Source organism: Mus caroli, chromosome 17 (genome assembly GCF_900094665.2).
Source record: "Mus caroli chromosome 17, CAROLI_EIJ_v1.1, whole genome shotgun sequence".
NCBI classification, from domain to species: domain Eukaryota; kingdom Metazoa; phylum Chordata; class Mammalia; order Rodentia; family Muridae; genus Mus; species Mus caroli.
This window is the reverse complement of record NC_034586.1, coordinates 50,127,571-50,142,434: the sequence shown is the minus strand read 5'-3', so window position 1 is coordinate 50,142,434 and position 14,864 is coordinate 50,127,571. Positions and strand designations below refer to the sequence as shown.

Here is a 14,864-nt window from a genome sequence, read left to right as displayed (position 1 = left end):
TTATTTTGGTTTTTTGAGACAGGGTTTCTCTGTGTAGCCCTGGCTGTCCTGGAACTCACTCTGTAGACCAGGCTGGCCTCGAACTCAGAAATGTGCCTGCCTCTGAAAGATCCTGACAGAATGTAAAAGGTCACAGAGGCCGTGAAATTGGCAAGATAGATGTCACTGTTAGCAGAACTAGCTTCACTGATTTAGAAAAATAGAGGTGCACAATGCTCTGGCCACTCTTTGAACCTGTGTGTCTGCCAATGTTTTGACCGTTCCTTGAATCCATGTGTGTGCCCATTGATGAAGCTCATTGCCAGGTGTTTGTGATATTGGTTGCTGAGAAAGAGTCAGAAAATCTCCCCAGCAACCACAGCCTGGCCAATCCTGAGTTGCTACACCTGCACCAGACACTTTCCTTGTACCCCTCCCATACTCATTTCTTGAGAATAGACATTGTTTAGATCTGGAAATCCCCTACTCCCCACCTTCTCCTTTCTCCCCCGAGGGCCTATAAAAACTGGGACCTCTTTCCCCTTGAGGTTGACTCCTCTACCCCTGCGTGGGATATGAGTCATCCCCAGAACTCTGGCTTTCCCCGAATAAAACCTCATGTGGTTTGCATCAAGCTTGGTCTATTGTGAGTTCTTGTGGGTCCGCTATTGTCCTGAGGCCTGAGCAAGGGGCTCTTCTCGGAGTCTTTCACCTCTGCCTCCCAAGTGCTGGGATTAAAGGTATGTGCCACCACGCCTGGCTTATGCATTTAATATTTTTAAACTTACTATAACAGACAGAGACTCCCAAAACCTAACAACAGCCCCCAAATCTCCAAGAAGCAAAGGGCACAATGATGAAAGACACTGCTGGAATTGTGGTACACTACCCACTGGGCATAACTGCCTGACTGCCTTGCCCACTGCCAGGACCTAGTTTGAACTGTGACCAAACAAAGGACACCCAGATTGACAAACTGAGGTTATTTCCCCAAGTTCCTCCTCCTTCTCAGGGGAGCCTCTCAGATTTGCCAGGCCTGGCAGCCGAAGATTGATCCTACCTTGAGACCTGTGTCCCCAGTAAAGCAATGGACATCGCAGGAACTTAATGGGGTGGGTGTCTGGATAATGGGTAAATCTGACATTTTTAATTGTTATATTTATTCGGTTTATTGTAATTTATTCTATTCAGTTATTGTAATTGATTGTAATTTGTTCAAGTTCTCTGATTGCATTGATGGCTACTTGTAGCTTAACAGCTGGGCATCAGGGAACTAGCTCTTTATGTCAAGGTAATCTACTACTGTGTTGGTTTATATTTAAACCACTAGGTCCCTTTTTAAAAAAAAGGTAGATAGGGCTGGAGAGATGGCTCAGAGGTTAAAAGCACTGACTGTTCTTCCAGAGGTCCTGAGTTTAATCCCAGCAACCACATGGTGGCTCACGGCCATTTGTAATGGGGATCTGACGCCCTCTTCTGGTGTGTCTGAAGACACTGTACTCACATTCATGAAGTAAATCTTAAAAACAAAACAAAACAGGCAGACAGGTTTGCTTTGCTAACAGCTTCCAAATTAGTTCAAATGTAGCTTTTTACTGTTCCTTTATTTAAACTTGCTTTGTAGTAACTGTTCTTAGAGTAACTACTCGTGTCTCTGATAATCAATTAGATGGAAACAAAAAGGTTTAAAGCCCATGCAAATTCTGAGTGCTCTAAGGTGTATAAAGGTCTGAGGATGTAAAAGCTTAGGTAATTCCTGAGGATCTGAACATTCTTTGCGGTGTGTAAAGGCAAGCTGTAGAGGTATGAAAAAGTAATTTAAGGTATCTGAAAAAATGGAAAATATCTTAGATTTCTTTCCCTCATCTGTGCTATTATAATACTAAGATTTCAAAAGTTGAACATTTTAGCATTGATCAATAGAATTCTGATCAGCAAATGGAGCATTGGCTGCATACAATTCAATCACAAGCTCAAGGTTTCAATTCCCTTCGGTTGTCTTCTACATGTAGACTTAAAGATGTTTCTCATCGTGCTAAAGATATTCAATCTGTGTATCGAGCTCTGTGGACTAAGAGAAAAAAAAATGTTCTGTGTCTTTTAACTCAAAACTATAGCTTTTGCTAGGTCTCAAAGACATGAGTCTACCGTTGCCTTACCCGTTAGCTGCTTTTTCTAAACTACAGATTTCAATGCAATGATAAATACTAATGTATATCCTCTTGTAACTACGGATAACATAAGCTTCAGAGAATTAAGAAGTCATAAGATTTGGATCTCCTTACCACAAACCAGATGAACTTAAGATGGGTACACCTGCCTGGTTTTTGTTTGTTTGTTTGTTTTTGGTTTTTGGTTTTTCCAGACAGGGTTTCTCTGTATAGCCCTAGCTGTCCTGGAACTCACTCTGCAGACCAGGCTGGATTCGAACTCAGAAATCTGCATGCCTCTGCCTCCTGAGTGCTGGGTAAAGTAAGTCTTTTTTTTCTTATGATATATTTATTGTATGTATGTGAGAACACTGTAGCTGTCTTCAGAAACACCAGGAGAGGACAGCAGATCCCACTACAGATGGCTATGAGCCACCGTGTGGTTGCTGGGATTTGAACTCAGGACCTCTAGAAGAACAGTCAGTGTTCTTACCCACTGAGCCATCTCTCCCAGCTCTTTTTTTTTTAAAGATTTATTTATTTTATTTATTTGAGTACACTGTAGCTGTCTTCAGATACACTAGAAGAGGGCATCACTGATCCCATTACAGATGTCTATGAGCCACCATGTGTCTGTCGGAATTGAATTCAGGACCTCTGGAAGAACAGTCAGTGCTCTTAACTGCTGAGCCATCTCTCCAGCCCCCTGCCTGTTCTTTTTTTTTTGTTTGTTTTTGTTTTGTTGTTGTTGTTGTTTTGTTTTTGAGACAGGGTTTCCCTGTATAGCCTTGCTGTCTTGGAACTCACTTTGTAGATCAGGCTGGCTTTGAACTCAGAAATCCGCCTGCCTCTGCCTCCCGAGTGCTGGGACTAAAGGCGTGCGCCACCACGCCCGGCTCCCCCTGCCTGTTCTTGAGAGTGGGATTTTCCCCTTGGTCTTGGGGTTTTCTTACCTTCCCCAATTACTAGACAAATTTTAACTTCTGTCTCTAGTTTATATTTGTCTCAGATTTTCATCTGGCTGACATCCAGGGACCACCTGTGGACTGGAAACTGCTGAATGCTTCTTTATTGAAAGCTGATGTTAACCGGTCTAGTCAATATGATGGTTCCCTCTTTTTCAACCGGATCACCTAACCAGATGCTTTTGATAAATACCCTATTGCCTTTGATTAGCATTTCAGCCTTCCTAGGCCCCCAAAAGACAATGTCCTAATGTCAGCAGGAAGCAATTACAGGAGAAAAAAAAAATACAATGTCCATTGTTTCACCTTACTACAGGCTGAGATGCTAAGTCACAAAGACCCCTATTTCCGGGAATCACTTATGATTCTTAGGTTCCCATTGACATTTTGGTTAATGACTCGGATCTTGGGAAAAAGAACTGACCGATCAATGATTGGATTCAGTTACAAATCAGACAAGGGGATGAGAGGACTGAGTTATCCAGAGCCAGGCTGACTCCATGGAGGGCAGCAAACTGGCAGTTTGAGAGACTAGGCCTAAGTTTCTGTTCTCCAGAACTGGAAAAATCCAAAAACAATCAATTCCATGAAAAACTACCCTCACAGGCAGTCAATCAGGAAGCTGCCCCACCACCTAGCCTGAGCCAAATATAGTTAATCACCTGCAGTCTCCTAAAATCCCCCAGAGCCTTAACCAATCACAAGGCATCCATACCCCAGAGATAAAGCCAACCAACCAAGAGAAAGAAACGTAAAAGTCACCCACTCCTACCCTAATAGGCTTTAAATTGACCCTGCAAAGCCCACACTTCTGTCTTCCATCCTGATGTATGGCAGACCCCTGCATGCAGGTTCTCTGCAGAGTAAACATTTTTTGCTGTTGGATACTATTTGAGTATGGGGTATAATTCTTCTCAAATCACAAACATTTACAGGAGCAGTAAGAGCTGAGCAATCCTGTCTTCCACTGTACACTGCACATTTTTTGCTCTGTAAGCCATAATCACAGTCTCTCCCTTAAAATCTTCATCTATAATTCCTGATGCACAATAAGTCCTTGAGATGTTAGGTTATTTCTTCCTAAATCCATTCCTACTGTCTTTGGGGATAGAGGTCCATGAATTCCAGTGGGTATTTTATAGCATGGAATGTTTGGTGATAGTGTTAGATTTTTACTTATGGCTAAATCTAGGGCACTGCATTCTTCTGTATCCTGCATTATGTCTCCAATACTCAGCTATTGCACTGCTGACTGGAAATGACTGGCTTATATTGTTTATGGCCAGGGAACAATTGAACTCCCTTATGGCGTTTCCCATGTTTAAAGGAGTGTCTTGCAGGAAGTTTCCCATTGGTAAGGAATGACCTCACATATCTCTTGCTCATCTGTATACATTGGTCCAGTGCCTACCCTTAACACACTTTCGACAAACCACGGAAGGCTGAGGTTTTCTGGAGAAGTGTCTAGGAATGCCTTGTCTACAATCTCTTTTCAAATGACCTTTCTCCCACAGCTATAACAATGGATATTTTTATATATAGGATTATATGCCATTAGGATTACTAGGGTCAATATCAGCAGAAATTCTAATCCATTCATCTGTGAGTGCTGATCGAGCTTTTAAAGGTCTAAGAACTTCTTTATACTCTCTGCATTTGCATTTTTGACAGCTAAAGTTTCAAAGCCTTGCCTCTGGATTTGATATTGCCTTGTTTTTAGTGAATGTTAATCTATGTAAGAAGTCTGAAAAAGTCTGTCTGGGACTTTGCATACTCTTTGTGAATGACATAGACTTTTTTCCTTGTTCCTCCACCTTCTCCCAGGCTCTTAAAGCTATTAAAGTGTATTGTATAATAATAGAGTCATCAAGGCCGGGCGTGGTGGCGCACACCTTTAGTCCCAGCACTCGGGAGGCAGAGGCAGGCAGATTTCTGAGTTCGAAGCCAGCCTGGTCTACAGAGTGAGTTCCAGGACAGCCAGGGCTACACAGAGAAACCCTGTCTCGGAAAAAACCAACCCCCCCCCCCAAAAATAGGGTCATCAAGTTGCATCTGCTCTTTTTTTTTTTTTACTTTTTTTCGTAATTTTTTACTCCTTTAAGACAAATATTTAACATGTACATAAATTAGCTATTGTATAAATATTTTCAACTTTATATTTTTAATTTTTATTAGATATTTTCTTTATTTACATTTCAAATGTTATCCCCTTTCCTAGCTTCCCCTCCAAAAATCCCCTATCCCCTCCCACCTCCCCATGCTCCCCAACCCACCTACTCCCATTCCTGGTCCTGGCGTTCCCCTATACTGGGGCATAGGACCAAGGGCCTCTCCTCCCATTGATGACCAACTAGGCCATCCTCTATTACAAATATAGCTAGAGCCACAAGTTTCACCATGTGTTTTCTTTGATTGATGGTATAGTTCCAAGGAGCTTTGAGGGTACTGGTTAGATCATATTGATGTTTCTTCTATGGGGCTTCAGTTCCCTTCAGCTCCCTGGGTATTTCTCTGGCTCCTTTATTGGGGACCTTGAGCTCCGTTCAATGGATGACTGTGAGCATTCACTTCTGTATTTTCCATGCACTGGCAGAGCCTTGCAGGAGACAGCTATATCAGGCTCCTCTCAGCAGGCTCTTGTTGGCATCTGCCTAGTGTCTGGATTTGGTGATTGTTTATGGGATGGGTCCCCAAGTGGGGCAGTCTCTGGATGGTCATTCCTTCAGCTTCTGGCTATTATAAATAAGGCTGCTATGAACATAGTGGAGCATGTGTCTTTATTACAAGTTGGAACATCTTCTGGGTATATGCCCAGGAGAGGTATTGCTGGATCTTCCGGTAGTACTATGTCCAATTTTCTGAGGAAGCGCCAAACTGATTTCCAGAGTGTTTGTACCAGCTTGCAGTCCCACCAGCAATGGAGGAGTGTTCCTCTTTCTTCACATCCTCACCAGCATCTGCTGTCACCTGAATTTTTGATCTTAGCCATAATGCCTGGTGTGAGGTGGAATCTCAGGGTTGGTTTTTTTTTTTTAATTTTTTATTAGATATTTTCTTCATTTACATTTCAAATGATATCCCAAAAGTCCCCTATACCCTCCCCCTGCCCTGCTCCCCTACCCACTTACTCCCACTTCTTGGCCCTGGTGTTCCCCTGTCCTGGGGCATATAAAGTTTGCAAGACCAAGGGGCCTCTCTTCCCATTGACTAGGCTCTCAGGGTTGTTTTGATTTGCATTTCCCTGATGATTAAGGATGTTGAACATTTTTTCAGGTGTTTCTCAGTCATTCGGTATTCCTCAGTTGAGAATTCTTTGTTTAGCTCTGTACCCCATTTTTAATGGGGTTATTTGAATTTCTGGAGTCCATCTTCTTGAATTCTTTGTATATATTGGATATCAGTCCCCTATGCATCTGCTGTTTTAAACCATAAAATTGGCCTTCATCTAACAATTGGTCTTTCATATTAACATCTTTAGATCTGTTAGGGTCCAGGAGTTGCCACACAAACCATTCAGACACCCATCTCAGTTAAACAGGGCTGGTTTATTGAATGTACACGCCAAGATCAGAGTCACAGATCAGATTCAGGGGCTGGCAACTGTGACCACAAACACTACCAGGGTCAGTTTATATAGGGAAAAAAATAATAATGAGCTCATAAACAGATACAGGGAGTTGGGGGAAATGTAGCATGTTTAGGCTTTCCCCAAGTTTCTTTCACACATAGCAGTTTAAATTGATCTCTATCTTGCTGCATGAAGGCTATGGCTGGGGAATTTCCAATAATAATATGGGCAGCTTGACCCACAGTGGCTACAGCTATGCTAGTGAGGCAGGCCACAACAGATCTATCATGATTTCCTATAACTGCAGCTTCTTCTTGCCACCATGTCAGCCATTGTAATTGAGAACCAGCTTCTGGTTCAGCTGCTTCTAAAACTTCCCATTTTGGGGTGATAATCCTCTTTTGGGAAGTCCAGGTAATTAACTTATCAAGCATAGGGTGAGTGCATCCCATAAGTTACTATTGATTGTTTAAGATTTTGTATTTTTTTTCCTGAGACAGGGTTTCTCTGTGTAGCCCTGGCTGTCCTGGAACTCGCTCTGTAGACCAGGCTGGCCTCAAACTCAGAAAGGCCAGCTTTTGCCTTCCAAGTGCTGGGATTAAAGACGTGTGCCACCACGCCCAGCTCAAGATTTTGTATTTTGTATTTTAACAGGATTCCAGACTAGTTGTTCATTTTGTGAATTTTCACCATTCTCTGGCATTTGTTCCCAGTTAACTGAGAAAACTAATTGGGTTGGTTGCCTTTCCTCAATTTCTTTAAGAGGTGGTGAGGTAATTTCAATGGGCTGTCTATCTTGATTCTTTATTTTTCAAACTGTTTTTGGAATTTTTTCCTGTACAGTTATTTTTTTCAACCTTTTTTTGGAGAGGAAATAAATATTGCAATTGAAAGTATACAGGGGTTTACTTTGGTGGCCCTTGGTCACAGTACTGTAATGACTTTTATCCCCCTCAACTCCTATCCTTAGTCTTAAGGGATCCAAAATGGAGGCATTTTCTTTTCTATTCAGCATTTTTAAAATTCACTTTACATCTTGATAGATGCTACTTACTCTGGGTCTCCCCCACAGTCCCTTCCTCAGCACCCCCCTCCTCTGAGTGGGTGGAGGCCTTCCCCTACATATCTCCCCACCCTGGCATATCAAATCTCTGCAGGGCTAGACATACCCTCTCCCATTGAGGCCAGACAAGACAGCCCAGTTGGGGAATGTATACAACGGAAAGACAAAATCTTTAGGGACATCTCCTACTCCAGTTGTTGGAGCCACATGAAAACTTTCTAGAAGTTAATGAAAATGAATCCATAGTATACACAAATTTGTGTGACACAAACATAGCACTGTTAAGAGAAAAGTTCATAGCACTAAGTGCCTACATTAAAAAAAAAAAAAAAAAGGAGACATCTCACACTAGCAACTTAACAGCATACCTGAAAGCTCTGGAACAACAACAACAACAAAGTATGCATACCCTGTAGAGGAATTTTAATTCAGCAACATGGCTGCTCTAGAAAGGTATCACAAGGTATCACATCCAAACACTTTCTAGCTCTGTGTGGTCCAGATGGCATGGCACAACTTTAATCACTCTGGCTATAATACAGGCATGCCCGTAAGTACACACATTTAGTCCCAAACAATGAAGTTAAAGCTAGTTTGTAGAGAGAAGCAGCCATGTTTGAAAGTGAAGTCTAACTGAGGAACAGACAAAGTGATGAATCAAAGAAAGATTTGACAGAATGAGTCAAAAATCTGCAACCCTATAGGTGGAACAACAATATGAACTAACCAGTATCCCCAGAGCTCGAGTCTCTAGCTGCATATGTAGCAGAAGATGGCCTAGTCGGCCATCAGTGGAAAGAGAGGCCCATTGGTCGTGCAAACTTTATCTGCCTCAGTACAGGGGAATGCCAGGGCCAAGAAGTGGGAGTGAGTGGGTAGGGGAGCAGGGCAGGAGAGGGTATAGGGGACTTTCAGGATAGCATTTGAAATGTAAATGAAGAAAATATCTAATAAAAAATTGAAAAAAAAATACAATCAACTCTCATGAAAACAGAAAGGAAGAGAGGCTATTTAAGAGACCAGGGAAGGAGAGAGAGTTTACCAGGAAATTTTTACAGAGACAGGTTGCAGGTGAAGAAAGAGAAGAGAATGAGAAGCTTAGAGCAGATTGCCAGAGTTAGTTTGAGGCCAACCAAAGCAAATCAGTTAGAGGCAGATAAGAGAAGCTAGTTTGAATCAGTCAGCTTAGAGAGGAGTTTTAAGCCAAACCAGGCAGCCAGATCTGACAAAGAACTAGAAAGGATGAACTTACTCATCAGTAAGCCTCTGAGATGACAATTACATCTGAAAATAAAGACATTTACAATATTCAAGAGGAATATGTGGCAAGAACTTATCAAATTGAGGGCTAAAACCAATAAAATAAAAAAGAACAACACATAATAACAAACAAACAAACAAAAAAGAAACAAAGAGTTGGTTCTTTGAGAAAAATCAACAACATAGACAAATCCTTATTCAAACAAAATAAAATACGAAGAAAGAATATTCCAATTAACAAACCAGAAACAAAAAGAGTGGTATAACGGACATGAGGAAATCCAAAGAATGATCAGGTTGTACTTTAAAATCTGTACTATACAAAATGGGAAAATCTAAAAGAAATGGATGATTTTCTTGATAGATACCACTTACCAAAGCTAAATCAAGATCAGATAAACAATTTAAATAGACCTATAACACCTAAGGAAATAGAAGCAGCTATTAAAAACTTTCTAAACCCCACCCCCAAAACTGCCTAGGGCCAAAGTGTTTAAGTGAAGAATTTTACCAGACTTTCAAAGCAGAGCTGACACTAATATTCCCCAAATTATTCCACAAAAATAGAAACAAAGGAATATAGCCAAATTCATTTTATGAGGCCACAGTCACCCTGATATGGAAATCACACAAAGACTCAACAAAAAAGTATATACCAATTTTACTTATGACCATATATATATATATATATATATATCAAACTCAGTAAAATATTTGCAACCTGAATCCAAGAACACATAAAAAAGATCATCCACTATGATCAAGTAGGCTTTACACCAGAGATACAGAGATGGTTCAACATACAAAAAAACAAAACAAAACAAGACAAAACAAAACAAAACAAGACAAAACAAAACAAATCTGTCATTGTAATCCACCATATAAACAAACTGAAAAAAAAAAAGTCACATCATCACCTCATTAGATGCCAAAAAAAGCCATTGACAAAATCCAATACCTTTTCATGATAAAAGACTTGGAGAGATTAGTGAAATAGGTGACATAGGAAACATAATAAGAACATTTTATAGCAAGTCTAAAGCCAACATCACATTAAATGGAGAACAACTCAAAGCAACTACACTAAAATTAGGAAGAAAACAAGGCTAAACACTCTATCCATATCTCTTCAATATATTATTTGAAGTTCTAACTAGATGCATATATCCCAGTGCAAAACCACAAATACAATCAAGACAATATGCTTCTTCGAGAAGCCAGCAACCCTTTGGATTAAGCCATAAGAAAAGCAATTTAGCTCATGCATAAGACAAAGACTTCAGAAAGCATTGTGAATTTGTTTAAGGACCATAAGGAGGATATGAGCAAATTCCTGAACGAAGAATAAGAATACAAACACTTGAATGAAATAATAAAAATATTTCTTGATATGTAAGTAGAATTTAACAATGAAATAGTCACTAAAGAAAATCCAAAGAAGTAAACCTAGAAATGAAAAACTTAATATGTCAAAACCCAAAACCAAAACCAAAGAGGAAAGCCTCACAAAAAGATTAAAAGAGATGGAAGACGGAAGGTCAGACCTTGAAAACAAGGTAAAGGAAATGAGTAATTCAGCCAAAGAAAATGTTAAATAAAAAAATTTGGGGCTGGTGAGATGGCTCAGTGGGGGCTGGTGAGATGGCTCAGTGGGTAAGAGCACCCGACTGCTCTTCCGAAGGTCCAGAGTTCAAATCCCAGCAACCACATGGTGGCTCACAACCANTAACGAGATCTGGCGCCCTCTTCTGGAGTGTCTGAAGACAGCTACAGTGTACTTACATATAATAAATAAATAAATCAAAAAAAAATTATCTTAAAAAAAAAAAATAAATCTTTAAAAAAAAAAAAATTTACAGGCACAAAAAATTCCAGCAAATCTGGAACACTGTGAAAAGACCAAACCTAGTATAATAGGCATAAAGGAAAAAAAAGGAAACCCAAATCAAAGGCACCATTGGGAGAGGAGGGGTGGGGTGGAGGTGGAAAGGTGGGAGGAGAGGCTATTCCTTACTATCTAAGCTAGGGTTTTACTGCTGTGAACAGAGACCATGACCAAGGCAACTGTCTAAAGGGACAACATTTAATTAGGGATGGCTTACAGCTTTGGAGGTTCAGTCCATTATTATCAAGGTGGGAGCATGGCAGTGTCCAGGCATAGTGTAGCAGGAACTGAGAATTCTACATCTGAAGGCCACTAGGAGAAGACTGGCTCCCACTTGGTTAGGAGGAAGGTCTCATTGCCCACTCTCACAGCTACACACTTCCTCCAACAAGGCCACACCTAGTACAACAGGAACAAACCTCCCAATAGTGCCATTCCCTGGGCCAAGCACATTCAAATCACCATACCCACTTTTGTTGTTGGTTTGGTTTGGTTTCTTTTGGTTTTACTTTTTCGAGAAGGGTTTCTTTGTAAAGCACTGGCTATCCTGGAACTGGATTTGTAGACCAGGCTGGGCTTGAACTCAGCCTGAACCACATAGACAGACAGACAGATAGATAACTTTAAAAATATTTATTCTTCAATCATACAATACATCCAAACAACAACTTCCCCTCCCTCTACTCCTACCAGTCACCCCCCTACCTCTCCTCTCCCTCAGAATTTCCCCCTAATATCTTCCAGAAAAGAGCAAGCCTCCCAGGGACCTCAACTGAACATGGCACAAGAAGATATAATAAGACCAGGCACAAACACTCACATGAAGGCTGGGAAAGACAATCCAGTAGGAGGGAGTCAGAGACACCTGCACTCCCACTGTCAGCATTCCCCACCAAAACACCAAGCCAACGCCCATAACATGTATGGCAAGGACCTGGTACAGATTCATTCAGGCTCTGCAATTGCAGCTTCAGTCTCTGTGAGCCCTCGATGTGCCCTGCTTAGTTGATTCCTGCAGCAGTGCTCTCCAGCTACACCTCTGGCTCCCACAATTCCTTCTCTCCCTTTACTGCAGGATTCCCCAAGCTCCAAGGGGAGGGACCAAACCAAGCAGTGTGAGGTATATGCTCCTTCTTGTGGCCTAGACCTTACATCAGACTAGTTATTGATTGGCCACTTCCACAAATTCTGCACCACTATTGCTTCAGCACATCTTGCAGGCAGGCTGGATTAATGTAGGTCAAAGGTTCTATAGCTACATGACCTACAATGGTTACCTTGCCTGATTACAGAGGATAGATGGTTCTTGCCCTATATCTCCCATTACTGAGAGGCCTTCCTGGGGTCATACTCACAGATTCCAGGAAAGTTGAATAGTAGTATATTTCTACATTGCCCCTCAAAGGCCTCCAATTTCAGTATTCCCTTGCCATATCCACTTCCCCATCCCCCAACCTGATCCCTACTAGTCCCATCCCCACAGAACTCTAGTCTACCTCTAAAATCCATTTCCCCTTCCCAGGGAGACACATGCATTCCCCCAGAGCCCTCCTTGTTACTTAGCCACTCTGGGTCTGTGATTGTAGTATGATTATTATTTACTTAATCTCAAAGTAGGTTTGATTTGTATTTCCCTGATAGGTGAAGATGTTGAACATTTGTTTTTCTGCCATTTTAGTTTCCTCTATTGAGAGCTCTCTGCTTATATCTGTACCCCATTTTTAATTGGATTATTTGCTTTTGGATATTAGCCCTCTATTAGATATGGAGTTGGTGAAAATATTTCCCATTCTGTAGGTCATCATTTTGATGATTCCTTTGCCTTACAGTAGCCTTTCAGTTTCAGGAGGTCCCATTTATTAGTTGTTGATCTTACTTAGTACCTGTGGTATTGGTGTTCTGTTCAGAAAGTTATGATTTTTTAACCAATGAGTTAAAGGCTATTTCCCAAATTCTCTTCTATCAGATTTAGTGTATCTGGTTTTATGTTGAGGTTTTTGATCCAATTGAACTTGGGTTTTGTGCAGGGTGGTGAATATGGATCTATTTGTATTATTGTGTATGCAGGGTGGTGAATATGGATCTATTTGTATTATTGTGTATGCAGATACCCAGTTAGACCAACCCCATTTATTGATGATGCTCCCCCCACAACCCCTATTTCTGGCTTATTAAAAATCAGGTGTCCATAGTGTGTGGATTTATGTGGAGGTCTTCAATTTGACTCTATTGATTAATGTGTCTGTTTTTATACCAATACCATACTGTTTTTGTTACTATACCTCTGTATTATACCTTGAAATCAGGAATGGTGATACATCCTGAAATTCTATTTCCTTTTTTAAAGATTTATTTATTAAGTATATAGCATTCTGTCTGCAAGTATGGCGGTGGCCCAGAAGAGGGCACCAGATCTCAGTATAGATGTCACCATGTGCTGGGAATTGAATTCAGGACCTCTGGAAGTGCAGACAGTACTTGTAACCGCTGAGCCATGTCTACAGCCCCTCTGAAATTCTATTCTTGTTCAGGATTGTTTTAGATATCCTGGGGTATTTGTTTTTCCATATGAACTTGAGCATTGTCCTGTCAAGGTCTGTAGAGAATTGTGCTGGAATTTTGATTGGAATTGCATTGACTCTGTAGATTGCTTTTGGTAGGATGACCATTTTTACTCTGCTAATCCTACTGATCCAAGAGCATGGGAGATCTTTTCTTCTTCTGATATCTTCTTCAATTAATTTCTTCAAAGACTTTAAATTTTTGTCATACAAGTCTTTCTCTTGCTTGATTAGAGTGGCCCCAAGATATTTTATATTATTTTTGGCAACTATGAAAGGTATTGTTTCTCTGATTCTTTTTTGGTACATTTGTCATTTTTATATAGGAGGGCTATTGAGTTTTTGTTTGTTTTTGTTTTTGTCAAGCTTGTATCCAGCCACTTCACTAATGGTGATTTTCAGCATTAGGAATTCCCTGGTAGAATTTGCAGGGTTGCTAAGACGTTTGATGTGTGTGTGTGGGTTTTTTTTTTTTTTTTATTTTTTTTTTTTTTGGTATATATGTATTTCTTGTCTTTGTTGGGTGGTGATCTTTTCTTTGGCTGCTGTTGCCCACTCATGCAAGTGTGGTGCCTATGTGGTCCCTGGCACAGAAATGTTTCATTGGATTGCTGTGTGATACAAAGGAATGAAGATGGGCTAGGAAAAAACCATGTATCCAAATAGGATAGGGAACGCTTGGTGAGCATTGAGTAATCCAATCCCCAGGAAATGGAAGTGGGGTGGGAAGAGGGGCTCCTGCAGGCAGATTGCAGGAAAGAAGTGCTGGGGACCTTCCCTGCATCACAGGGTTTCTCGGGAAAGCAGCAAAGAGACTCTGGTGATTGCAGTGGCAAATATTGTGACTGTTAGGGCAAAAGTAATTTACTTTTGATAATTTTTTTTTTCTTTCCTTAACTCTTTGCTGTTTTAAGACCAAAAACTGCTGACCTCTTGTGATTAACCCCTGCTTTTTACAGTGGGAAATTAAATAAAGGATTTATTGGTAGGGCTCCTTTCTCTGGCAAGCCAGTCAGGAGCCCCTTGCTGGCCAGGCAAGAAGCTCCGGAGCTTGTTAACTCTTTGTGAACCAGGAAGAAAAGAGAAGAAAAGAAAATCTTTTACATAGGCAATACATGCACACACACACACACACACACACACACACACACACACACACTCACTCACTCATGTCAGGCCTGACCACCTATCTCATCAACTCCATAAGTGGTTCATGCATACTTACAAACATACACATAACACCTAAACATATATGTATTGATGAACAAACATGTATGTATGTATGTATGTATGTATGTATGTATGTATATACATTTAGTGGATGGGGCAGAGCCCCAGATGCTACCACCTTTTCTCTGGCCTTTTTATATCTTCTTAGACAAAAGTTCATTAGAAAATTACCTCAAAAAAAAAAAAAAAAAAAAAAAAAAAAA

General features: G+C 40.7%; 1 protein-coding gene across 2 annotated transcripts in view; it reads left to right on the top strand.

The window, feature by feature from the left end:
* Positions 1-14,864, top strand: part of Pp2d1 (protein phosphatase 2C like domain containing 1) — a 34,019-nt gene that overhangs the window by 9,883 nt on the left and 9,272 nt on the right. The window contains exon 1 of one of the 2 annotated variants that reach the window (XM_021186475.2): positions 1,011-1,091. The exons of the other annotated variant lie outside the window; for it this stretch is intronic. Within the exon in view, the coding sequence (XP_021042134.1) occupies positions 1,087-1,091 (5 nt within the window). The 5' untranslated portion in view covers positions 1,011-1,086. Of the gene's footprint in view, positions 1-1,010; positions 1,092-14,864 lie in introns of those variants that run through there. 2 annotated transcript variants of the gene reach the window in all.